At 41.8% G+C, this 27531-nt stretch overlaps 1 protein-coding gene across 1 annotated transcript; it reads right to left on the bottom strand.

The window, feature by feature from the left end:
• Nucleotides 1-1092: 1092 nt before the first annotated feature.
• Nucleotides 1093-27531, bottom strand: LOC135895564 (C-type lectin domain family 1 member A-like). The gene is made up of 7 exons (XM_065423681.1): nucleotides 27364-27531; nucleotides 15493-15591; nucleotides 14702-14845; nucleotides 12971-13125; nucleotides 10825-10940; nucleotides 10328-10441; nucleotides 1093-1332 (listed from the first exon to the last, which is right to left on the bottom strand). Exons 1-7 carry the CDS (start codon nucleotides 27452-27454, stop codon nucleotides 1326-1328), a joined length of 726 nt encoding a protein of 241 aa, XP_065279753.1. The 5' UTR covers nucleotides 27455-27531; the 3' UTR covers nucleotides 1093-1325.

Raw genomic sequence — 27531 nt, 5'->3', positions numbered from 1 at the left:
TTTGTACCTTGAATCCCAGTGAAGAATTGAACCTAGAGCTCCCACACCCTAGGGGAGTACCATTAACACCTGGAGTGTTAGCCAGCCTTAGGGATCAAGTTTTCTCTACTCTCTACCCCCCCCCCCTTTTTTTAAACCAGAAATTCCATGCTAGACCCAACATCCCTTCCAATGAAAGATCTGTCAAAAACTGATATTTTTTTCTGCAAACAGATTCAGTATTGACATTTTACAACAAAAAAGTTTCATCAAAAAATTCCTGACTAGCTCTACAGATTTCATCAGTGAGAGCTCCACTATGGATTGAGGGATGTTTGAAATCATATATGTATACACAGACCTGTGGACCACAATTAAAAATGGAAGTCAGCCATAGCCACAGCATGAGTGTTATGCATACGCCCTAATCCTTATGATCCCCATATCTACTGGAAGTGGCTTTTTCAGAATTATAATTGTCATCACTATCAAAAAATATAAATGTATTCATGACAATGTTTGCAAATTCTGGACTGCACATCTATTCAGCATTGTTCACAGTACTTTCTTCTTCCTTTTATGATCCTGCAGTTTTGTTTGTGTAAACATTAACGAAAAGACAATTTGGGGCCCTTGTTAAAGTTCATTTAATCAAGAAACAAAATGTATTCAAGAGTAGATCATGTCACTTAGTAAGAGCCCTGGGTTGGTGACCATACCAGGGCGACCTCTACTCTTTCTGATCTAGGGAGGGGGAGCGGACATCCAGAGTCAAAGCTCCCATGGTGAAACTCCCCTGCTACCACCCAACTCTGGCTGAAACCAGGGCCTGTTACATGGTGCACCCCAACTGGTCTCCCACTGCACAAGAACACACAAGAGTTTTCTATTCTTCAGACAGAGGGTGCCCTGGAAGTAAAAGATATTTTGTATTCAAATTTTTAAATGACACCTCACCAAAGATCAAAGCACATGTACAATACAGAAAAGGCCCTCAAAATGATTTATCCACATGTGGTAGTATATAACAAAAACAACAACAACAAACAAACAAAAAAACACCACAGGAGATAAAGTATGCAACATTTAAAAAAAAAAAAAAGAGTACAATACAAATTGTACAAAATTCAACTGAAATCTACATTTAAGACCCACCCCAACTTTTGACAGCAAGACACCACATCAGCCCACTCTGCCCCAGATACACCAGTGCAACATCTGTGAAGAGGAGCCCTCGATTGGATCTGCGAGGCAGTACATTTCAGAGAGGAGAGCCTTTCAGTGAGAATCCAGCAAACCTAGACGAATGGATCTGGAGACTGTCAGCTCACATGTTTCACTGTATTTCATGCTCTGGGATAAAACAAAGGAAAGAGCTGGTCAGTATGGTACAAAGCATCCAAATCAAAATTACCTTTTCAGACTAACACTAACACTTTGAATTGAGTCTGGCAGTGCAGTCTCTTAGAATCATAGAATATCAGGGTTGGAAGGGACCTCAGGAGGTCATCTAGTCCAACCCCCTGCTCAAAGCAGGACCAATTCCCAACTAAATCATCCCAGCCAGGGCTTTGTTAAGCCTGACCTTAAAAACCTCTAAGGAAGGAGATTCCACCACCTCCCTAGGTAACCCATTCCAGTGCTTCACCACCCTCCTAGTGAAAAAGCTTTTCCTAATATCCAACCTAAACCTCCCCAACTGCAACTTGAGACCATTACTCCTTGTTCGGTCATCAGGTACCACTGAGAACAGTCTAGATCCATCCTCTTTGGAACCCCCTTTCAGGTAGTTGAAAGCAGCTATCAAATCCCCCCTCATTCTTCTCTTCTGCAGACTAAACAATCCCAGTTCCCTCAGCCTCTCCTGATAAGTCATGTGCTCCAGCCCCCTAATCATTTTTGTTGCTCTCCGCTGGACTCTTTCCAATTTTTCCACATCCCCCTTGAGCCCAGGGGGACTGTGCATTTGTTCCAGTCCAAAATCAACATCATATGAGACAGTGGCTACTTTCTTCATTGCCTGAAATTTCTGAGTGGTTTCAGAAGTAACCCCAAGAAACATTAATCACAGAAATCCATGTATTATGCTTTTTGCCAATTACATGATGGTAAACATTATGATAAACCTAAAAGTATTCAACTTGTTTTAAAATCCAGCCACAATATTTAACTCTTTTAGCCTGAGGCAGTGAGATACAGAGGTGTTCTATACACTCTATTAAGAGGGTCCTTCATTATGTCACACAGTATTACAAGATGTAAAATAAAGATCTAATCATCAGAAAATGAATATCAGAGTACTTTCTGAATCTTCATTTCTCACAAAATGTTTAAACTTTCTTCATAATTCAAATCCCTCCAGAATCTTAAAGAGCTACATATACATAATTTGGATAAGTGATGACTGAGTAGTAGGGATACTGCCACCTTCTACAGGTATGTACAGAGGGTCAGAGGAATTTGCTTAGGGTTGCTGGAGGGTTTAATAGATGTGTGAAAAAACATAGGGGAATAGAAATGTTTAGGTTAGCGATCAGGAAATTTTTTGCAGCAGTGCAATCAATGAAATTGCAGAATAGAGTCCTGAATGAAAGTGGTTGAAAACTCATCACCTGAGTTAAATCTGCAATAGACAAATATCTGACAAATAGACAATGGGAGACAATCATATGGGCTTCCAGGGCATGAACAAGATGTGACCCTATAGCTCTTTCCATATCTAAGTTCAATAGCTTTAGAATTTGTCTGGCTTTGCCAGTTTCAGTTTGGTATCCATTGCACATTTCAGAGCTGGATTGACAGACTTTGTGCATTTTTGGGGGTAACACACTATATGTGTTCCCTTAGTAATGTAGTTTTTAACAGGGGTGTCCTAAAAACAATGAAAATGGAGATTCTGATTTGGACTCTGATTACACACCCATTTAAATCACCATTTGAAAATTTTGAAGAATCAAAAAACTAACAATGCAGAGCACACAGAAGATCACCCCACAGCTGATAAAAAATCATTTCATACAGATAAGCCACACTTCCCACTATTGTCTGTCTTTAACCTCAGCTGGATGGCTGCCTTCTCACAGATCCAGAATTTTTTCTCTTTGCAATCCTTATCAGCATAAACATACCAGTTATCAAACAGATATGCACAGTGTTTCGCAGGTTGGTAAATATAGATCCTAGAAACCAAAGCACTGTTTCACTACATCATGGCATGTTTGAGTTACACACATGGCCATTTCTAGACAGGGCCATCTCCACAAGAACTGTTTGCGTCACATGATTCTCCAAACTGTTGACTCCATGAAACTCCAAACTCCATACTGAACCCTAGGACAATGGACTTGACTGTAAAGTGCTCACAGCCCTGCCAGCCCCTTGAGTAGTGATAGAACCTACAGATGGAATCTGAGATGTGTCACCCAGATAGCAGTGGAGACACCAACATCTAGGTCACTGAACCCAATACCACAGTGTTTCTAGGTACAGACAGAGCTAAAAACCAGTGTAACGCTGACCCACATGGGAATCGGCAGGGGGGATCAAACCTAGAACCTCTGGAGCTAAATGCATGAGCTTCTAGTGCATGAGGTAAAAGACACCTCTCGCTTAGCCAAGTCTGTAGCAGGCTCGTCAATCTCTAGCTGGCCTACCAGCACTAGACAGGGGCAGAACACCACTCTGAGTAAGCAGGAGGTTACAGCAATGAGCCTGGGAATCAAATGTGGGTTGCCCAGAGGAGGCAATACACAGCACTAATCCCACAGTGCATCAGGAATAACCTCCTCAGCACTCCCATCTCCCATTGGTGCCAGGGAAACAGAAGCTGGAAGGCATTTCCAGCTTCTCAGCAAAGCACTGTATATTTTCCTATGTGGAAGGGGGATGCAGGGAGAATGATTGAATTAGAATAATAGAATCACAGAAGATTAGGGTTGGAGAGACCTCAGGAGGTCATCAAGTCCAACCCCAATAAAATCATCCAAGCCAGGCTTTGTCAAGCCGTGCCTTAAAAACCTCTAAGGATGAAGATTCCACCACCTCCCCAGGTAACCCATTCCAGTGATTCACCACCCTCCTAGTGAAATAGCTTTTCCTAATATCCAACCTACACCTCCCCCACTGCAATTTGAGACCATTGCTCCTTGTTCTGTCATCTGCCACCACTGAGAACAGACCAGCTCCATCCTCTTTGGAAACCCCTTCAGGTAGTTGAAGGCTGCTATAAAATCTCCCCTCTCTCCTCTTCTGCAGGCTAAATAAGCCCAGTTCCCACAGTCTCTCCTCATAAGTCATGTGCCCCATCACCCTAATCATTTTTATTGCCCTCCGCTGGACTCTCTCCAATTTGTCCACATCCTTTCTGTAGTAGGGGGCCCAAAACTGGAATCAGTACTCTACATGTGGCCTCACCAGTGCTGAATAGAGGGGAATAATCACTTCCCTAGATCTGCTGGCAACGCTCCTACTAATGCAGCGCAATATGCTCTTAGCCTTCTTAGCAACAAGGGCATACTCTTGATTCATATCCAGCTTCTCATCCACTGTAATCCCCAGGTCCTTTTCTCCAGAACCGTTGCTGAGCCAGTCGGTCCCCAGCCTGTAGTGGTGCATGGGATTCTTCCATCCTAAGTGCAGGACTCTGCACTTGTCCTTGTTGAACCTCATCAGATTTCTTTTGGCCCAATCCTTCAATTTGTCTAGGTCACTCTGGACCCTATCCCTATCCTCCAGTGTATTTACCTCTCCCCCCAGCTTAGTGTCATCCACAAACTTGCTGAGGGTGCAATCCATCCCAATATCCAGATCATTCCTCATGATGTTGAACAAAACCGGCCCCAGGACCAACCCCTGGGGCAATCTGCTTGATACCAGCTGCCAACTAGACATGGAGCTGTTGATCACTGCTCGTTGAGCCCGACGATTTAGCCAGATTTCTATCCACTTTATAATCCATTCATCCAATCCATATTTTTTTAACTTGCTGACAAGAATACTGTGGGAGACCGTATCAAAAGCTTTGCTAAAGTCAAGGTAGATCATGTCCACTGCTTTCCCCATATCCACAGAGTCAGTTATCTCATCATAGAAGACAATTAGGTTGGTCAGGCATGACTTCCCCTTGGTGAATCCATGTTGACTGTTCCTGATCACCTTCCTCTCCTCCAAGTGCTTCAAAACGGATTCCTTGAGGACCTGCTCCATCATTTTTCTGGGGACTAAGTTAAGGCTGACTGGTCTGTAGTTCCCCGGATTCTCTTTCTTCCCACCATATTTGCCTTCTTCCAATCGTCCGAGACCTCCCCCGTTCGCCATGAGTTTTCAAAGATAATGGCCAATGGCTCTGCAATCACATCAGCCAACTCCCTCAGCACCCTCCGGTGCATTGCATCTAGCCCCATGGACTGATCTGGTAGCCGTGTTCAGGGACTGCATGCCAGATTGGGTCCTTCAGGTGAGTTCATGCAAAATATGAAATTGCAGAACTACTGTCGCTGAAAGAAGTCTCCGTACCAGATGACCAGAAGGTAGCTACTGTAACGCCAGTCCTTAAAAATGGCTCCAGAAGAGATCCTGGCAAGGTCCTCTCATGAATCAGTAATTGGTTAAAAGACAGGAAACAAAGGGTAGGAATGAATGGTCACTTTTCAGAATGGAGAGAGGTAAATAGCGGGGTCCCCCAGGGATCTGAACTGTGTCTAATGCTGTTCAACATATTCATGAGTGATCTGGGAAAAAGGAGTAAACAGTGAGGTGGCAAAATTTGCAGACAAAAGAAGATTACCCAAGATAGTTAAGTCCAAAGCAGACTGGGAAGAGTTATAAAGGGATCTCACAAAAGTGTGTGACTGGACAACACAATGGCAGATGAAACTGAACATTTATATAATGAACTACACTTATATAATGATGGGTTCTAAATTAGCTGTTGCCATCCAAGAAAGATTTGGGAATCATTCTGGATAGTTCTCTGAAAACTCCATCTTAATGTGCAACAGTAATAAAAATGTTTAACAGAATGTTAGGAAGTATTAGGAAAGGGATAGAAAATAAGAAAATATCATGATGTCACTATATAAATCCATGGTCCATGTACACCTTGAATTCTGTGTCTATTCTGGTTTCCCCATTTCAAAAAAGATGTAGTGGAACTAGGGCTGTCAATTAATCATCGTTAACTCACGCGATTAACTCAAAAAATAATCTTGATTTAAAAACTTAATTGTGATTAATAGCAGTTTTAATTGCACTGTTAAACATTAGAATACCATTTAAATATTTTGGATGTTTTCCATATTTTTAAATATATATTGATTTCAATTACAACACAGAATACAAAGTGTACAGTGCTCACTTTGTAGTATTTTTTATTAAAAATATTTGCATTGTAAAAATTATAAAGAAATAGTATTTTTCAATTCACCTTGTACAAGTATTATAGTGCAATCTCTTGATCATGAAAGTGCAACTTACAAAAGTAGATTTTTGTTACATAATTGCACTCTAAAAACAAAACAATGTAAAACTTTAGAGCCTACAAGTCGACTTTGTCCTACTTCTTGTTCCACCAATCACTCAGACAAACAAATTTGTTTACATTTACAGGAGATAATGCTGCCCTCTTCTTATTTACAATGTCACCTAAAAGTGAGAACAGGCATTCACATGGCACTTTTGTAGCCAGCATTGCAAGGTATTGTGACAAGATGGCCGATGTAGTATGGTGGGTCCTGCGCTTTTCTTGGTGGGGGGCTAAAATGCCACCCCTTTCCCCTACTCTTGGGGCACCGAGGGCCCCACTAGTGGCCCAGGAAGGTAGTAAAGGAGAGAAGCGGGGGAGGGGTCTGGGTTTGCTCCTTACTCGGAGCCCCAGCCCCTCTCAACCCCTGCAGGTTTTTACCCTCTTCCCCCTTGGGTGGGGTACCTTCAGTCCTTAAATGCTGGGGGAGGGAGTCTCCCTGCTGGGGCAGGGTCTCCATTACTCTGGTTTTCTGATCTTCCAAGTCTCACAGCACACCTCCAAGCTCCAGTCCTCTCTCCTTCCTCCTTCTCCCCTGACTACCTGAAGCAGGGGGTTTTATTAGGTTGCTAACAGGGCCTTAATTGACTACAGGTGCTCCAATTAACCTGTAGCAGCCCTTCCTAGTCTACAGGGAACCACGCCTTAGTTAGCCTAGGGCTTATATACTTCCCCTCTACCACTTTCCCACTGCTCCCTGGCCCTCCTGTATCACAGTATTTACGTGCCATATATGCTAAATATTCGTATGCCCCTTCATGCTTTGGCCACCATTCCAGAGAACGTGCTTCCATGCTGATGACACTCATTAAAAATAATAATGCATTAATTAAATTTGTGACTGAACTCCTTGGGGGAGAATTGTACGTCTCCTGCTCTGTGATTTACTCGCATTCTGACATATATTTCATATTATAGCAGCCTGGGATGATGACCCAGTACATGTTGTTTGCTTTAAGAACACTTTCACTGCAGATTTGACAAAATGCAAAGAAGGAACTGATGTTAGATTTCTAAAGATAGCTACTGCACTCGGCCCAGGATTTAAGAATCTGAAGTACCTTCCAAAATCTGAGAGGGACGAGGTGTGGAGCATGCTTTCAGAAGTCTTAAAAGAGCAACACTCCAATGTGGAAACTACAGAACCTGAACCACCAAAAAAGAAAATCAAACATCTGCTGGTGGCCTCTTACTCAGATCATGAAAATGAACATGCACTGGTCCACACTGCTTTGGATCATTATCAAGCAGAACTCGTCATCAGCATGGACACATGTCCTCTGGAATGGTGGTTGAAGCATTGAAGCGACGTATGAATCTTTAGCGCATCTGGCACGTAAATATCTTGCAATGCTGGCTACGAGAGTGCCATGCGAATGCCTGGTCTCACTTTCAGGTGACATTGTAAATAAGAAACGAGCAGCATTATCTCCTGTAAATGGAAACAAATGTGTTTGTCTGAGCGATTGGCAGCACAAGAAGTAGGACTGAGTGGACTTGTAGGCTCTTAAATATTACATTGCATTAAAAATAAAACAATTTCTTTTTTACAGAATTCTACATTTGTATTTCAACTTTCATGATAAGGAGATTGCATTACAGTACTTTTATTAGGTGAATTGAAAATTACTATTTTGTTTTTTCAGTGCAAATATTTGTAATACAAATAAATATAAAGTGAGCCCTGTACACTTTGTATTCTGTGTTGTAACTGAAATCCATATACATTTTAAAATATGGAAAACATCCAAAATATTTACATGGTATTCTATTATTGTTTAATTGTGCGCTTAATTGTGATTATTGTTTTTTTAATTGCTTGACAGCCCTAAGTGGAACTGGAAAAGGTTTAGAGAAGGGTTTGACCAAATACGCTGCTGTATTCACACCATACACACTATTGTAATAATCTTTGTACAAAGTATACCTTGTAAGGTATTATCTGAAAACCCATATTTTACCAGGACAAAACCCAGTGTTGTCCTGGTAAAATATGTGTGGTAACATTATATGTGAAGTTATAAGATTCCCCTGTAGCCTTTTATTAACACATGTTCGAAACAATGCATCCTTGCCCAGGCAGAAGCTAGGTCTGTCCTGAACAAAGGAAGGATCGTGTGCTAGCCTTAATTTGCATTTAAGCAGTAAACAGAGTCATCAAACTGGAAGGGGAAACAAAGGAAGTTCGAACAGGTGAAAAAGCACAGGAAACATCCTTCCACACAGACTCTGTCTCCTGGGTCTCAGCTGGAAATGTTTTTCAAGAGGGGGACTGAAATTATAAAAAGGAGGAACAAACACCCTAAGGGACCACTCGCTCTCTCCCTGCCCATCACATTCTCAGCCCTGGACAAGACAAAGGAAGCAGCATCTCTGAGGAGGGGGTCTTGACCTGAAGAGTTTGATCAGTAACATTGCTGGAAGGATGTGGTGAGAGATTTGGATTGAATCTAATATAGTTTGTTAAGTTAGTCACTAGTAAATGTTTTATATTTATTTTTCTTATAACCATTTCTGACTTTTAAGCCTCATTACTTCTGCTCAATTACAATTGATCTCTTTGTAGTTAATAAACTTGTTTTACAGTTTTATCTAATCCAGCGTGATTAGCTTGAAGTGTTTGGATAACTATTTAAGATAATAAGATAGCATATTATTCTCTTAAAGGAATAACAGATTTAATTTTTTTTTTAACTGTTCAGGAGAGGGCTGGTCAGTAGAGTACATATATTTCGGGGGGGGGGCGAAATTTGAGACTCGGGGGAGGGTGTTGGGATCACTCTGCAGAATACCCAAAACTGGTGAGAACCAAGGTGTGTCTGGCTGGCTGCAGCACACACAGTGACTTAAATGCTTGAGGCTGTTTATGAGCAGTCCAGGTTGGAGACTACAGCAGCAAGGTATTGTAAAGGGCACCCCAGGTTACACAGCAGAGGTGACACAGCCACCCACTAGTCTGAATTGTACCCCAGTAGGTCACAAAGGGCAAGAAAGATGATGAAGGGTATGGAACAGCTTCCATACCAGGAGAGACTAAAGATTCGGGTTGTTCATCATAGAAAAGAGAGAATTAAGGGGAAGAGGGATATGATTAAGGTTTCCAGCTAAGAATGAGCAGAGGGCTAGGCACCTTAGGTGCCTGTCTCTGTGAGAAGGGCGGGGTTTGCACACACTTCTCATCAGCATCCCCCAATTGACTAGCTTATGCAGTTCCCTGCCTAGGGTGCTGGCTTTTGTAAGCCCAATTATAAGGTCCCTGTGTCTCCATATATTTTAAATAAGAGTCTAGAAACATATCTCAGACTTCAGGAATCACAGTGGTTTTCTAGGCACCTCAAAGTTAGGTGCTGTGACGCTGAGCCATCCCTAACTCCTTTTGTGCATCCAGGCCCTAGAGAATCTAATGTTCTGAAGCATCATGCCGTGGGCTTCTAATCACAAGATGTGACCAAAAAGGTCTTTATCTCTAATTTTTCTGGTTCATTGATATGCCTGAAGTTCCTAGTTTCAATTTGGCACCTGTTACAGATTTCAGAACTGGACTCCTAGATTTTGGGTGTTATCAAGTGTAGTACTTGGTTGCTGATAGTAGCTTATTTTTAATAGTTACTTTCTAAGACTCTTTCCAGTTAATGGTTCTTGATTTTCATCACTGAACCCTGGGGAGAAAAGAAGCCGGAAGTTCTGGCTTAGTGGCTAATGAAATACCCATTTGAATCCCTGTTGTGAGAAGTCTGAAAAACAAAAATATGCACAAGAAAACAGAATCACTAGTAAATGTTATCTCATACTGATAGAGCCAATTTCCGTTTGGTAATGTCGCTGTACCTTAGTTTGACAGCTGCTTTCTCACAGATCCAGAAGTGCTTCTCTGTGCAGTGGTCATTATAAATTTTTCCTCTATATAGGCAGCCACAATTATAGGATGAATACAACTCAATCCTAGAAAATAAAGCATCATTTTATTATGTTTTGACATTGGCACTCTGTGCATGTATTCAGGGCACTCTGTATTTGCCAGTTTCCTTGGGGTAAGTAATGTGCATGGGCCCTACCACTGGTTCAGATTACTTTCCTCTACATGAGAGCTCATCTCTGCCAGCCAGTGCGTTGTGAGGTCAGTGTCAACGCTCCACTGCTCTGTGCCCACTCCCTCCTCACCCACACGGGACAGGGATTAGCAGCCCTACAGAAGCTGCTATTGCCCCTATGCTTCTAGTCACAACGCAGACGGACAGCGCAGGAAAGTAAGTGGGCACCATCTGTCTCCTCTGTACAAGCACCCAGGACAGGCCGCAATTTGGTGCTAAATATTTATAACTTACCAATCTTCTTTCTGTGTCAAAAGAGCTGAGCCATCCGTCCAATACCAGCTGTTCTCTCCAGATTTGTGTAAACCAATCCAATAATATTGGGTATTCTCTCTTGGAGGTACATGGTTCTGTGAAGAAATCACCACATTATTTCCCTAAAGAAGCCAAGTTCTTATGTTTATAATTGTATAGGTTAAAAAATAACAAATGTGAGTCAGCAACAGAAGAAATTCTGGACAGTGGCATAGCATCCACCCTTCCTGATTTGTATTACAGTACTGTTCAAGTGTCTCAGACTATTGAAATGTTGCAAGGAGGATTTAAGAGTCACCTCTCTAGCACCAGCGGCCAGATTTTTAAAGGTATTTAGGTGCCTAAAGATGCAGATAGGCACCTAGTGGGATTTTAAAAGTGCCTAGCTTCCACTAAAATCAATGGCAGTTAAGTGCCTAGGCACTTTTAAAATCCCTCTAGATGTCTCTCTGTACCTTCAGGCACCTAACTAAGTGAAAGCAGATAGGCAGAGCTCTTTGAATGCAGAGCTTTACTATCCCATTAGTCTTTACTCTGATTTCAAAAACAACAAGGAGTCTGGTGGCACCTTAAAGACTAACCGATTTATTTGGGCATAAGCTTTTGTGGGTAAAAACCTCACTTCTTCAGATGCAGATGTGAGGTTTTTACCCACGAAAGCTTATGCCCAAATAAATCTGTTAGTCTTTAAGGTGCCACCAGACTCCTTGTCGTTTTTGTAGATACAGACTAACACGGCTACCCCCTGATATCTGATTTCAAAATATGTTTTGACTGGATCACAGGATGAGATGTAACCAGACACATTAACTATCTCTATGATGGTGTCATGAGCAATTCCTGAGATGTGCCCCAAATGTTCCTGCTATTTCCTTTCCTCATATGCAATTTCCATCCCAGCCTTATTCTCTGTTCTTCCTTCTGTCTCCAAAGAGCCTGACTTAGCTAGCCAGGACAGCACATTGTTGTGACCGATCTGGCAAGCTGTAAATAATATGGGAGTAACAGGATTCCATGGGAATTTTGCTCCCTAAAAAAAAAAAAATTAAAAAAAAAAATGACAATCAGGATAACCCAGTCAGATGTTTTCCTGGGTCAGGGAATTGCAGCTGAGGTCCAGGAGTGTCTAGCTGGGTCATGGGCCATACTGGTGCCAGTGGTCTTCCAATACCTGACCAGTGAGGCAGAGACAGAAGCTCTCTCTTCTCTTTCCCCCTTTGTATGTGTTTGTCTTATTTTCTTTTAAGCAAATACAGGATTGGAAATTAATGACAGAACTGAAGATCTGAGAGCTCCCGCTTAAAAAAGACTTTGCCAGCCCTTCACCTCCTCCACACACACATTCTGTGGATGTTATTTGAGAGACTTTTAAGGAAGGGAATAAGACAAAGGGAATAAGAGACGTTTTGTAGAATGAAGAAGTGCTTGGTGGTTGTGTTTGCATTTAATAGATGATGAAAAGGAATTTCTTGTGTAATGTTGTACAAAGAAAGTTAGATCCTGACAACAAATTACAGTTAATATGGAGTCAGAAGAAAAAGTAACAAAATGGATAACTTTTTAACATCCTAAACCTAATCCAGTCCTCACAACATATGCCTAGCAATAGGAGATACGGGGTCTGGTTCCTTATTGTCCTGCACATTGTGTTGTTATTTACACCAGGATAAAATGGGTATAATACCTACCAGATCAGAGTGCTGGCATTTGATGACCACTTTATTCCAGTGTAAATGAAGACACAAATTTCAGGACTATGGTGAATCCAACTCTGTGGAAGTGTGGAAATTCTTCCCTTGAATCCCTCAAGGAACCCAGAAGAGCAGGAAAAATGTTATCCACAAAGCACTGATCCAGCCTCCTCCTGAAAGCAGCCAGAAGGGAGTACTCCCTGTGGAAAACCCACTGTTCGTAACCACAGCAGGATCTGAGAGACTTGTGTCTATTCTACTAATACCCGCTGGCAGTAAGTTCCAAAATGTGACTGACAGATTTACTGTCCTCTGCACTGTTCCACACTTTGGGGATACTGAGAGCTGTAGTAACCAAAATGCAATTTATCTTGGAGGGACTTCTGAGAAATTAATTAAAGTTAAAATAAAACAGGCTGGGAGAGGGACCCTACCAGCTTATGCTGGTGTTTTAGCATGAGAAAGGTGGAATTCTGTAAGGAACAGAACCTCTGGCTCTCTTCCCATGACCTCTTCTGCGTTGATATGTAGAAACAGGTGTCACCTCCCATCCATTGCCAGTTTGCAGGGCAGAGCGTACAACTGGATCCTACAAAAGAGAGAAATTGTCTTTATTTCTCATCCTAAGCAGTTCAGTGGAGAATACAGGAGCTGAAGTCATGGGTTTGAGTGGGTATAGAAGTTGTAGAGTTGTAATGGATGTGACACTAATCCTTCATGGGCCAAACTGGAGAATCTCATTAGCCTGTGTGAAATGAGTTGCTGAGTCTCAGTTCTGTTACAGTATGACATGATCTCCATTGAGAAGTGGTGGATTTTTCATTGCTGAGAAATTTAAACCGCAGGAGTAGAGAACGTTGTTATCAGGAGTCATCAAGTCATGCTGCTACACGTAGTCTTACAAGTTCTGTTCCTCATCATATGAGCAGTGTGTAGTCTTTGAAGAAATACTATGTTGTTAATTTTGTGAGTGAGGTTCTTTCTGATTCCCTTGTGTACTGCTGGCATGAAAGCTGATGTCCCTTCACCATGTCAGGCCAATGAGCCTTTGGCTTCCCATGTCTTAGACAACAACCTCCATTGGGCAATAGAGCCAGTATCTGAAGTTCATAAATAAGTCATTTCCCCCACTTCTCCAGGGTTTTAGGCACCACAATCAAACACCCTGATGATCTTTTCACCCCTGCTTATTTTTTTACTGGTTTGAAATCCAACTCCCCAATTCCATCCTGGAGGTTCCATAGCGAATTCACTATAGGAGCCATCAATATTGCTCCTTAATTGACTAAAAAGGGCACCACTGAATAGAGCTAAGTAAATAATTGAGGAGGGGAGGGGGGGTTGCTCAGCATCTGAAGCAAAAAAAAAAATCTAAAAAAAGAAGTTCAGTATGTTTCAAATCAGTACAGAACTCTTTCTCGCTGAAACAAATTCACGCGGGTCAAATGAAACCAAATTTCAAAATGAAAGGTTATTTAGAAATGAAATGTTGAAATGGTTCATTTCAAAAATGTCAAAATGAACCATTTTGACTTAGTTGAATTTTTTCCTTATTTTTTATTTAGTGGAATTCTATCCAGCATCACAAATAATTTTGCTCACCACTTTGGACATTTACTATTCTCTAAAAACATTGCCTAGCTTGATGCTGAGTCACACGAAGTACTCTTGCTTCCCCACTGACTGAACATGCTGCTTCTTTTGCAATTCATTATCTTGTCCCAATCCCAGAAGGAGTGAATGAAAATTGAACCTTACTTCTCCACACTGTTCTGCAGACCACTAAGCAACATCTTGAGTGAACAGTTACCATCTGATGCTGTTCTATGGCCCATGTGAAATCAGTTGGTTAGCAAAAATCCAGTTACTAGGAGGTAGCCGGTGTCAACATCACAAAAGCACCACAATAACTAGCATTAATTATCTGCTTTCTTAGCAATTTCAACACAGAAGAAAAGGATTGAATGAATCATGAAGGAGGAATTCCCTTGTATCTCACCTCTCCACTAATTGCATACACTTAGTTGTGTCCCTTTCAATGCAAGGGCAGAGTTAATGAATAGGGATGTTATGAGAAGCGGATGGGGGAATTGTACAACCCTTGCCCAACCTTATCTATTCTGGAATAAAGGACAGGAGTTCATTTGCATAACAATCCTATTTACCATTATTCTCATTATTTTCCTCTCCTTTAAGACACAAATGATCTTTCATGTCTTGCAGCCTTTTTGAAAAATTTGTTTCCAGAGTTTCCTGGTTCCTCATGAGGTTCCCAAATTGTTTCTGGAAGTCATTGGAAACCTGAAAAACTGAAATTCACAAAAGCATTTTCCATTCTGATAATTTACAAATCAAAATTATTCCTGTCTCTGTCCTCTTAATTTTAGTGATTCCATTCATCTGGTTTAAATGTTGTGCCTTATTTAATGTAGAAAAGATTAGAAGTGACATCACAGATTCAGTGTAATTTTTTTCTATTAAAAACAATATAAAATGAGCTAGCTTGTTAATGGGGTACAGAGCCTTTCACCTTTTTGTCACCAATGTGTATCCAATGCAGGTCAGTATTAACCAAAAGACATCCCTCCTGAGGAGTGTGCAGTGTGAAATGAGTTAGTGGATGTCACTCCAGTTCCTAATGGGACAGGTTTCCACATCACAAAAACCACCACCATAAATGGCACAAGAAGGCTTCTCTTTGGCAATTTAAACAGAGAGGCCAAGGAGTGAATGGGCTACAGAGATTGTCACTTGTAGCATTAATACTACTCTGGAGCAGAGCCAAGGTAAAAGTATATTAATTGGTGAGAGTGTGTCTGGGAAACTTGCATTATCACTGCCCATGCTGTATCTTTGCAACAGTTAAATCATGAACTTCAGACTAGAAAGGATGGATGTCAATCTGGCATCTTTTACAAGCACCAAATTAATGAATACATAAAATAGTGATACTTACACACAATCCCCAGGGCTAACATCCCTAGCAGCAATGCCAAGCACAGTATGAGGAAAGTCAAGGCAGCCAGACGCCATGTGGAGGATGAAGAGTGGAGCGCTGGAGGAACAGCAGAATAAAGTCCAGACCAGTAATATATATATATATATATATATATACACACACACACACACACACACACTTAGTGCTTTAACAGGGCCAATTTCACAAAGCTGAAAACAATTATGAGCCAAATCAGGTGGGAAGAAGAATGTAATCTGAAAAATGTGAATTGGGAATCTTTTAACACTTAACTAGATGCCCAAAAAGTCACAATCCCACAAAGAAGGCTGTGCTGGTTAAAAAGCCAATCTGGGTTATAAGACAATTGAAGGCAGCTGTAAAAATATATTATACACACACACACACACACACACATTCACAAAATGGAATAAAGGGGAAGTTTATAGTAATGAATATAAATCATTATGAAATAGTGTATCCCTGTGTTCACACCCTACACATTATTGTAATAAGATTTATACAAAATATGCCTTGTGAGACTGTGACAGGTTGGACCCCCCCTTCCAGGATGCCACCTGATGTGTTGGGGTTCCACTGAGCCCACCCGTTCTACCAGCCTGGGCTGCCTCACCCTGTCCTATTGCGCGCGCACACACACACACACACAGGTGTAGAATTACACAGAGTCTGCAATCAGCTCTGTGTGGGAAGCCTCAGCTCAGGGAATTTACCAGCACTCTGGTTCACACACCCTCTGGAATTTAAACCCAAAATTATATTGTCTTGCTCTGTATAAAGATCTATACAGCGTAAGCTCATTAAATTCTCCCCCTCCCTTAATGTAGAAATGAAATTCACCTCCCCCCATTATGAATTGCATAAACTGGGTTTTAGAATAAACAAAAACAAGTTTATTAACTACAAAAGGTAAATTTTAAGTGATTATAAGAGATAGCAAACAGAACAAAGTAGATTACTTAGCAAATAAAACAAAACATGCAAACTAGGCTTAATACATTAAAGAAATTGGCTATAAATAGTAATTTCTCACCCTAAATGTTGTTTTATGCACGTTGCAGAGTTTCTTGAAGGTAAACTGCACTGCTTGCAGCTTAACTCTCCAGGTATACCCTCCACAGGCTGACCTTTCTCGCATGGGCTCAGCCCCTACCTCCCCCAGCTTAGTTCCTTTGTTTCTTCGGGTGTTTTCAGCATTCTTCCTTCTTGGGCAGTGGAGAAGAGCCTAGATTAACTCACTCCCCAGCCTTAAATAGGATTTGCATATGGCAGGAATCCTTTGTTTCCCAGGTTGACCCTCACCCCCTTCCCGTGGAAAAGTACCAGCATTTCAAGATGGAATCCTGTAGCAGGTGACATGATCACATGACCCTGCAGTGTCAAAGCATCATCCCAGGAGACTTCTCAGGAAGGAGGGAGATTAGTATTTTCAAAGTCCTATTGTCCTTCCTAATGGCCCATCCAGGCTGTTTGCATACTGTCTGGTGGGCGTTCCCCCAGTTGAAAACACAGTTATAATCATTACATAGTCAATATTTCTAACTTCAGTTACAGAAATGATACATGCATACAAACCGGGTAATCATGTTGAGTAAATAATAACCTCTCCAATGATACCTCACATGACCCATCTTGCATAAAAATATCTTAGCTATGACATATTCATATCATAACAATATTTGTATGAAGAATATTGGGGTGTAATGTCCCAGATAAATTATTTAAAAACTCATAATTTGCTGATCAATAATATCAATGCAAAGTGAAGTTATAAACATAAGATGAGGTCATGACTAAAATTATATTTTCCAGGGAAGTCTGAGGAGTGGGCAAACCAGTTCCTTAGAGACAAAGGACAAGCTGACACCTCAGCCAGATGTAAACAAGGCTAATGGACCATTGCCTACTAAGTGGCCATTCTTTGCTGGGAAAGGGGGCAGGGGCAAATAATCTACATCTAAGTAAATAAATAGCATGGAGTTTCCTTCCACACAGACTGCCTGTTGCCTTGCTCCCAGCTGGAAATTCTTCTCAAAGAGGGGACAGGATTATAAAATGAAGGGGCAGACACCCCAAGGCACCCATTCTCCTTCCTCTCTTTCTATCAATTCACTGAACAAGAAGAAACAATGGAAGCAGCCATTACATAGAAGAAAGGGTCCTGACCTAAGAAGTTTGTCCAGTAAGACTTTTGGGAGCAAATGGGGACAGAAACTTTGCTTTGAATTTAACATAGTTTGTTAAGTTAGGCACTAGTGTTTTATCTTATTTTTCTTGTAATTGTTTCTGACTTTTATGCTTCATTACATATATTCACTTAAAATCTCTCTCTTTGTAGTTAATAAACTTGTTTTATTGTTTTATCTAACCCAGTGTGTTTAAATCAATATGTCTGGGAAACTCCATTTGGGATAACAAAATTTGTGCATATAATTTATCTTAATAAAATGATGGACTTTATATTCATAGATTCATAGATTCTAGGACTGGAAGGGACCTCGAGAGGTCATCGAGTCCAGTCCCCTGCCCGCATGGCAGGACCAAATACTGTCTAGACCATCCCTGATAGACATTTATCTAACCTACTCTTAAATATCTCTAGAGATGGAGATTCCACAACCTCCCTAGGCAATCTATTCCAGTGTTTAACCACCCTGACAGTTAGGAACTTTTTCCTAATGTCCAACCTAGACCTCCCTTGCTGCAGTTTAAACCCATTGCTTCTTGTTCTATCCTTAGAGGCTAAGGTGAACAAGTTTTCTCCCTCCTCCTTATGACACCCTTTTAAATACCTGAAAACTGCTATCATGTCCCCTCTCAGTCTTCTCTTTTCCAAACTAAACAAATTCAATTCTTTCAGCCTTCCTTCATAGGTCATGTTCTCAAGACCTTTAATCATTCTTGTTGCTCTTCTCTGGACCCTTTCCAATTTCTCCACATCTTTTTTTGAAATGCGGTGCCCAGAACTGGACACAATACTCCAGCTGAGGCCTAACTAGAGCAGAGTAGAGCGGAAGAATGACTTCTCGTGTCTTGCTCACAACACACCTGTTAATACATCCCAGAATCATGTTTGCTTTTTTTGCAACAGCATCACACTGTTGACTCATATTTAGCTTGTGGTCCACTATAACCCCTAGATCCCTTTCTGCCGTACTCCTTCCTAGACAGTCTCTTCCCATTCTGTATGTGTGAAACTGATTTTTTCTTCCTAAGTGGAGCACTTTGCATTTGTCTTTGTTAAACTTCATCCTGTTTAACTCAGACCATTTCTCCAATTTGTCCAGATCATTTTGAATTATGACCCTGTCCTCCAAAGCAGTTGCAATCCCTCCCAGTTTGGTATCATCTGCAAACTTAATAAGCGTACTTTCTATGCCAATATCTAAGTCGTTGATGAAGATATTGAACAGAGCCGGTCCCAAAACAGACCCCTGCGGTACCCCACTCATTATGCCTTTCCAGCAGGATTGGGAACCATTAATAACAACTCTCTGAGTACGGTTATCCAGCCAGTTATGCACCCACCTTATAGTAGCCCCATCTAAATTGTATTTGCCTAGTTTATCGATAAGAATATCATGCAAGACCGTATCAAATGCCTTACTAAAGTCTAGGTATACCACATCCACAGCTTCACCCTTATCCACAAGGCTCGTTATCCTATCAAAGAAAGCTATCAGATTGGTTTGACATGATTTGTTCTTTACAAATCCATGCTGGCTGTTCCCTATCACCTTACCACCTTCCAAGTGTTTGAAGATGATTTCCTTAATTACTTGCTCCATTATCTTCCCTGGCACAGATGTTAAACTAACTGGTCTGTAGTTTCCTGGGTTGTTTTTATTTCCATTTTTCCCCCATTGTTTAGGACAGGGCTGGGCAGTACAGAACATATATTTCTGGGGGGAAATCTAGGCTTGGGGGTGTGCTGGGATCACCCTGCAATATAATCAAGATGTGGCTAGCTGGCTGAAGCACACCCATAGACATAGCTGTGAGTGATTGAATGCTGGAGTCTGTTTGTGAGCAGTCCTGACCGGAGGCTACGGTAGCAAATTGTAAAGGGAAGCCCAGGTTAGAGGCCAGGAGTAACACAGCTACTCATTACTCTGGATTCTACACTGGGTATGTCACAATCAGAAGTTAGGAATTCCAGGAAATTGATAATGGATTATAAGGTGGATAGAAAGCTGGCTAGATCATCGGGCTCAACGGGTAGTGATCAATGGCTCCATGTCTAGTTGGCAACCGATATCAAGTGGAATGCCCCAGGGGTCAGTCCTGAGGCTGATTTTGTTCAACATCTTCATTAATGATCTGGATGATGGGATGGATTGCACCCTCAGCAAGTTCGCGGATGACACTAAGCTGGGGGGAGAAGTAGGCACACTGGAAGGTAAAGATAGGGTCCAGAGTGACCTAGAAAAATTGGAGGATTGGGCCAAAAGAAAACTGATGCAGTTCAACAAGGACAAGTGCAGAGTCCTGCACTTAGGACGGAAGAATCCCATGCACTGCTACAGGCTGGGGACTGACTGGCTAAGCGGCAGTTCTGGAGAAAAGGACCTGGCAATTACAGTGGATGAGAAGCTGGATATGAGTCAGCAGTGTGCCCTTGTTGCCAAGAAGGCTAATGGCATATTGGGCTGCATTAATAGGAACATTTCCAGCAGATCGAGGAAAGTGATTATTCCCCTCAATTTGGCACTGGTGAGGCCACATCTGGAGTATTACATCTGGTTTTGGGCCCCCACCAAAGAAAGATGTGGACAAATTGGAGAGAGTCCAGCAGAGGGCAACAAAAATGATTAGGGGGTTCGGGCACATGACCTACAGGGAGAGGCTGATGGAACTGGGGTTATTTAGTCTGCAGAAGAGAAGAGTGAAGAGGGATTTGATAGCATCCTTCACCAACCTAAAGGGGGGTTCCAAAGAGGATGGAGTTAGGCTGTTCTCAGTGGTGGCAGATGACAGAACAAGGAGCAATGGTCTCAAGTAGCAGTGGGGGAAGTGTAGGTTGGATATTAGGAAAAACGATTTCATTAGGAGAGTGATGAAGCATTGGAATGGGTTACCTAGGGAGGTGGTGGAATCTTCATCCTTAGAGGTTTTTAAGGCCTGGCTTGGCAAAGCTCTGGCTGGGATGATTTAGTTGGGGTTGGACCAACCCGGTTGGTCCTGCTTTGAGCAGGGGGTTGGACTAGATGATCTCATGAGGTCTCTTCCAACCCTGATAGTCTATGATTCTATGAAGCCATAGGACACAAGTAGAAATCTATGGCAGCAGAGTTAATGACAGTGAGAAGAAGTTTTTTTTCAATATATTAAGAACAATATGAACTCTGACAATGGTATGGGTCCATTGCTAGATGGAAATGGTAGAATTATCAATAATAATGCAGAATAGGCAGAAGTGTTCAATAAATATTTGTGTTCTGTGTTTGAGGAAGAAAACGGGTGATGCGGTCTCATCATATCGTGGTGATATCACTCTTTCCATTCCACTTGTATCTCTGGAGAATGTTAAACAAGCTACTAAAGTTAGAACATTTTAAAATCAGCAGGTCCAGATAACTTGCATTCAAGAGTTTTAAAAAAGCTGACCATTGCTCAGAGTAATGAGGAAGTTCCAGAAAAGTGGAAGAAACTAATGCTATGCCTACTTTTAAAAAGAGTAAACAGGATGACCCAGATAATTATAAACCTATCAGCCTGCCATCAGTTCTTGGCAAGATAATGGAGTATCTGATATGGGACTCGATCAATAATGAACTAAAGGACATTAATATAATTAATGCAAATCAGCATGGGTTTATGGAAAATAGATCTGGTCAAACTAACTTGATTTTTTTTTTTATGAGATTACAAGTTTGGTTGATAAAAATAATAGGATTGATATAATGTACTTTGCCTTCTGTAAAGCATTTGACTTGGTGCCACACGGCATTTTGTTAAAAAAACTAGAATGATATAAAATTAACATGACACACATTAAATGGATTAACAACTGGCTAACAAATAGGTCTCAAAATGTAACTAAATGGGCAATTGTCATCAAGTGGGTCTGTTTCCAGTGGGGACCCACAGGAAATAGGCCCTATGCTATATAACATTTATATCAAGACCTGGAAGAAAATATCAAATCATCACTGATGAAGTTTGCAGATGATACAAAAAGTTGGGGCGTGGTAAATAATGTAGCGGGCGGGTCACTAATTCAGAGTGGTCTAGATAGCTTAGTAAACTGGATACAAGCAAACAATATGTGTTTTAATATGGCTAAATGTAGCATCTGGGAACAAAGAATGCAGACCATACTTTGATGATGAGGGACTCTGTCCTGGGAAGCAGTGACTCTGAAAAAGGTTTGGGCGTGGTGGTTGATGATCAACTGAACACAACCTACCAGTGTGATTCTGTGGCCAAATGAGCTAATGCAACCCTGGGGCCATAAACAGAGGAATCTCGAGTAGGAGTAGGGAAGTTATTTTACATCTATATTTGGTGCTGGTGAGACTGCTGCTGGAATACTGTGTCTAGTTCTAGTTCCCACAGTTCAGAGAAAAGCCATGAGAATGATTAAAGGATTAGAAAACCTGCTCAAGCTATTTAGCTTAACAAAGAGGAGGTTAATGGGGACTTGATTTCAGGCTATAACTATCTACATGTGGAACAAATATTTAATAATGGGCTCTTCAATCTAGCAGAGAAAGGAACAACATGATTCAATGGTTGGAAGATTAATCTAGACAAATTCAGCAAAAACAATGAGGAGTCTTTGTGGCACCTTAGAGACTAACACATTTATGCCCAAATAAATCTGTTAGTCTCTAAGGTGCCACAAAGACTCCTCATTGCTTTTGCTGATACAGACTAACACGGCTACCCCTCTTAGACAAATTCAGACTAGGAATAAGGCATACATTTTTAATGGTAGCATAATGAACCATAGGAACAATTTACCCAGGGTTGCAGTGAATTCTCCATCACTGACAACTTTTAAATCAGGATTGGATGTGTTTCTAAAAGATCTGCTCTAGGAATTCTTTTGGGGATGTTCTATGTCCTGTGCTATACAGGAGGAAAGACTAGATGACCACAACGGTCCCACCTGGCTTTAGAATCTATAAATCTATGAAAACCAACAGTGCATTTAGTGTCTAAAAGCTGTGTGTCCTGGAAATGCTTTATTTTGCTGCTTTTTTTCCCCACTTTGTGGGTATGTGAGAAACCAAGACACTGAGCCAGCTTCTAATCCCGAGTGGTGAGAGGTCTGCTTGGAAAGGGCTGCAGCTACACAAGGTTCCAAGAGACTCTTTTCCACTGCAGGGGCTACAGATGGTCAGCACAGACCCCAAAGTGGGTGGGCTCCCCACTGCAATCTGTCTCCAGAGCTCCTGTGGGGCCCTATGTAGAGATGAATGCTAGAAACATTACCTGCCCTCACCAGGGTAAATCCTTCACAGGCCACAGCAGCAGCCCTTGCTGGTGAAGGAAGTTGTCATTTGCCCTATCTATACATGTGAGGATGAATGAAGCCCCCTGTGTATTATTACATAACAGTTCAGACTTGGCTTAATTTCTTGTATCGTCTCCTTATCGGTCAACACCATGGCTATGGAGGAAACAAGAAGTCCATCTACTGCCAGCATTGGTATCTCCTCCAACCAATAGTCATTTGCCTCCTTTTCTTCCAGAAATGGCATGTCCTTCCTCATCATCAGCTTACCTCCCCTTTCTATGATACCATTAGCCCCCCTCTCTCTCCAGATACCATCCAGTCCCCCTTAAGTGGTTTTTGTTCTTCTTAAATGACAATCTTTGTAATGGCAAAATATTTTAGAAGTGGGGTTTCAACAGAAAGGATGTAAAGAGTGAACAAAAGGGTAGAAAATGAGAGCAGAATTCCCTAAACAGAACAAAGGGTTATAAATGTATATGAAAAAGAATATCAACTTTTGTGACACTAGCTAGGGTAAAATTACAAGACTATTGATCCTCATGCTTCAGGGAATAAATGATCACCAGCTAGGTTCAGGAAGGTTAGTACCACATAGTGGTGGTTGCTATTTTGCTGCCTTATATAAGTTGTATTCTTTTAATCTGCTTTAGTGAGTTTAATGTAATGTTCCACTAATTATGCTATTTGATAACAGCTAGAAAATAAAGAAAAATCAAATTATAAAGATTTTAACTTGCTAATATCGCCAGCTCCCAGAAATGGATGTTTACACAGACATCACAAATGGAATAAGGTGTGAAACCCTTTTGGAGAGAACCAAGATGTTACAACTCAATTTTATAAACTCTTTGATTGGATAATATGCACTTGAACCAGATCCTCAGCTGGAGTAAATTGGAATGATCCACTGAAGTCAGAATAGTGACACCAGGTTTTGACCAGTTCTAGCTACAAGTGAGTTAACTCCCCAATTAATTACAATCCAGTTCCAATTTGGAGTGTGTATGGGACAGTAACTGTGTGCCCAGTTCATATTAACACTTTGCATAAGTCCAAGGCTGGAGCACAGACTGAAGACCCTGTTAAATCCAGGTTAGTTCCCATCTTCACTTCAAAATAGAATGTTGTTTTAACCAGTCTTGTAAATGGGTCTCCCTACATGGTTGTTTTTGTAATGTAGACAGGTTCATGACCCACATGCTCTGAGAGAGAGCTTGGCCCTGTGAAAAAAGGCAACATGCTGTAGTGGAAAGAAACAAAAGGACTTTCTGAAACATAACAGTTTTCATCTTACTTAGCCAACATCCCATGTAATTAACTGCAAGTGTGTTTTTAGTCTAGCTGTATTTCTAGTCTCCTTATTGAACCAGGTCCCTGTCACCCTGGCCTGCCTGCTTTGTGCTGCTCTGGAAATGCAAAACGGGAAGAACGTCTACTTAACTATCTATATGGGAATCCCCATGATAGGGAAATCCCTAGCTGGAATAGCCAACTCCATACCACCTAGCCATAACATATAGCAGGTGTCTAGGACATGGCTGAGGAAGGGGACATGGCAAGAGTGCCCCTGCACTCCAGTGATCACCACTTGTGAAGGAGCCCCTTGGGCACTGTTGCAGCCAGGCATAATTTAAAGCAGGCCTGAGGCTGCTCTAAATTATGCCGAGGGATGAGTCAGCCTGTAAGCATGTGTCTTCATCTCTAGGACACAGCTGATGCCTAGATCCAGCATTGCAGAGGACTTTGGCTCTCATACCACCTCTGGTGACTACTTCTTTGGCTGCAATGGCCAGTCCCAGCCAATGTCTTCTCCCTACTCCCCCCCCCGCATCTGGGTCTTCTGTAGCTCAGCCCTCTGGCCAGGTCACATAAGAGTTCACCTTCTTCCAGAGTAGCACAAACAACCTCAAACAGATCCTTAAACTAATAGCCCTTCTGCTTCTCTCAACTTCTCTGTAGTTCCCTTGTTTGCCTTTGCATAGGGCTTTCCCTGCAGGCACCTAACCTGCCTCTGTATTGTTCTTCTGCCATTGTACCCTGTCTGTTAAACCTTATCCCAGCACTTCTCTCTGCCAGAGAGACCTGCCTCCTCTGCACTCTCTTCCCCTAAGTGAGCTCCCTCAGTCTACTTATAAGGCCTAACTCCACCTACTCTGGCTGGGAGGCAATTAGTTAATCACCCCCAGGTGTGGAGCTGAATAATTGGGGGTTCTTTCCCTTACCTTGCAGATGATGGGGGTTAAGCCCCATCACACAACCCCAGGATTAGCAAACAGCAAAGGTGTCTTAAACGCCCTTTTATCTTCTCCCCCTTAGCTGCACTGAATGGAGCTTTGGCACAGCTGAAGATCTGGCCCCATTTGTTTACTTTGCAATTTTTCTTTTTACTCTCTACCCAAGGCAAAATAAACATTGCTTATATTAAAGATACCTATGGCTCCACTTCTCTTCCCACATGCATTGGTGCAAATCAGGATTAACCCCACTGAATTCAATGCAATTAGACTGCTGGAAAGACAGAACACAGTCAAGTTCCTGGAAGTGATTATGTTAGGTGTTGGACTGCTTTTCCTGGGCACACTGAAGAGAAGGAAGTTCAGTTTAAATCTCAGAGGAGACTGGGTCGGGAATGAGGGAACAGACCCAAAGAGTGGCAATGCCTTCCTCAAAAGATGCTGCAAAGAAGCTGGCTGCAATCGGTGTGTGCCCAGAGAGCACTGAAAGATCTGTGTGCCTGCTTACAACATCTTCCCAGAGCCAGACTATTAAATCTTCCTTTAAAGCTTTTGACATTGGTCAGTATCAGAAACAGGATTTCTTTATTTTTCTTTCTCTTTCCAGGCTTAGGTTCTGGGCACTTTACAATACTTAGATGGCCCAGATCCTTCACTGTGCTGTGACTAGGGTGACCAGATAGCAAGAGTGAAAAATCGGGACGAGGGGAGGGGAAATGTGTGTGTGTGTGTGTGTGTGTGTGTGTGTGTGTGTGTGTGTGTGTAATAAAGTCCTATCTAAGACAAAACCCCTAATAATCAGGACAATCCTGATAAAATCGGGACATCTGGTCACCCTAGCTGTGACCCCTATGCACAGCACCTTTGGGACACAGTGGCATAGCTGACTCAGGAGGATCATACCAGTGTAGTAGCTCTAGTGTCAAGTCCCCTCCCTATGGCTGGTGTAAAGCTGTGGCTCTGGAAAAGAAGGCACAGCTAGAGCTTCCCTGAACTCTGGAGATCCCCAACTGCTGTAATGACCATTTATGGCCACTAGCAGTGGATGCAAGTTGGAGCAGCCTTCAGACTGCTCTAATTTATACCAAAGGACTAGCCTGTATGTAAAGACAAAATAACCTAACACCTTCCCTAGCGAGGTACAGCCCCAAGTTGGAGCATAAAGGCATCACAACTGGTGCTCTCAGAAATTTAAGCAAAAAAAGAGGAAAGTGGTTTTCAGTTTGATTCACTTGGGATCCGCGGTTTCCTTAGCTGAATGCAAATCCTGCTGCAGAGGACAGGATGGGGGTTTGTGGTCTGAACTGGTCAGGGAGCCAGAGCAAACAAAAGACCAGGTTTGTGAGTGTTTTATTTAAATAGTCTCTCATTCATTGTTTCAGGGAAAGGTTCCATTAATCAGGTTTGTTTTTTGAGGAATGTTTTTCTTACACTTACTAATGTGCTCTTGGTGTATTTTTTTTAAAGTGACCTATGGCAATTTGAAGTGTTTCCCCCTTCTCTGGCTGTGTTTACCCTCTCACATGGAGATGCCACAAATGCTCCATACCCTGAAAGCAAGTTATCATTTGTCACCAAATGTTACAACCTCCCATGAGAAAGAAGCAACCTGGAGCCTGTCAGACATGAAAGAGAACAAAGATTCTCATTTCCCCATGGACCAGAGTTTGGCAACTGTAAAATTCTAACCTAGGGCCACATCATCCCATGGATAATTCTACAGAAATCCCCACCGAATTCATTATGAACTGATGGCACAATATGTCCTCAAGACTGTCAGACTCTACTCTAGAGCCTGATCCTCAAACACTTACTACCTTTCACACTGCTCATTCCCGTGGGTAGTCCTATTAAAGTCAATAGGACTACTCATGGTAGTAAGTACTACTTTCAGCAATTAGTGTTCACAGGATTGGGTCCCTATATAATAAAATGATATGGGGAGGGACATCTCCCTAAATGCTTTGAACAACATTGTGCATGCTTCTCCACTAATCACAATAAAACAGGACAAATTCACCACTGGTGTGACTCTACTGAGAAGGATAGGGTTAAAGGAGTGAATTTGGGCCATTCTGCCTAAGATTAGGTTGAGAGCACTTCCCAACCAAGCTACTTTAAGCACAACTAAAAAGCCCATAGAAATTGTACCTTTTTCCTCAGGAGCAGCAGGCTTTGGGATATTTTCCAGTGCATAAGATTTATTAAATTCCAGATCCGCATATGTTATTTCTTCTGTCATAGCTGGTGAAGAGAGAAGCTTATATTTCAAGTCAAAAAATTATAGCACTTTTGAGGTTCTGCAGCTGTTGAGTGATG

The sequence above is a fragment of the Emys orbicularis genome, chromosome 1 (assembly GCF_028017835.1).
Source record: "Emys orbicularis isolate rEmyOrb1 chromosome 1, rEmyOrb1.hap1, whole genome shotgun sequence".
In the NCBI taxonomy this organism is placed as follows: Eukaryota; Metazoa; Chordata; order Testudines; family Emydidae; genus Emys; species Emys orbicularis.
Note: the sequence above shows the minus strand (reverse complement) of the source record. Positions and strands in the feature narration are given on the sequence as shown.

What these genes read in the sequence shown, in the direction of transcription:
- LOC135895564 (XM_065423681.1), bottom strand. Translation starts at nt 27,454, where the DNA reads ATGACAGAAGAAATAACATATGCGGATCTGGAATTTAATAAATCTTAT. An exon ending in TGCTGCTCCTGAGGAAAAAG is followed by an intron (nt 15,592 to 27,363) that starts GTACAATTTCTA and finishes CTGTTCCTCCAG; the next exon opens with CGCTCCACTCTTCATCCTCC. An exon ending in TAAAACACCAGCATAAGCTG is followed by an intron (nt 10,941 to 12,970) that starts GTAGGGTCCCTC and finishes ATTTCTTCACAG; the next exon opens with AACCATGTACCTCCAAGAGA.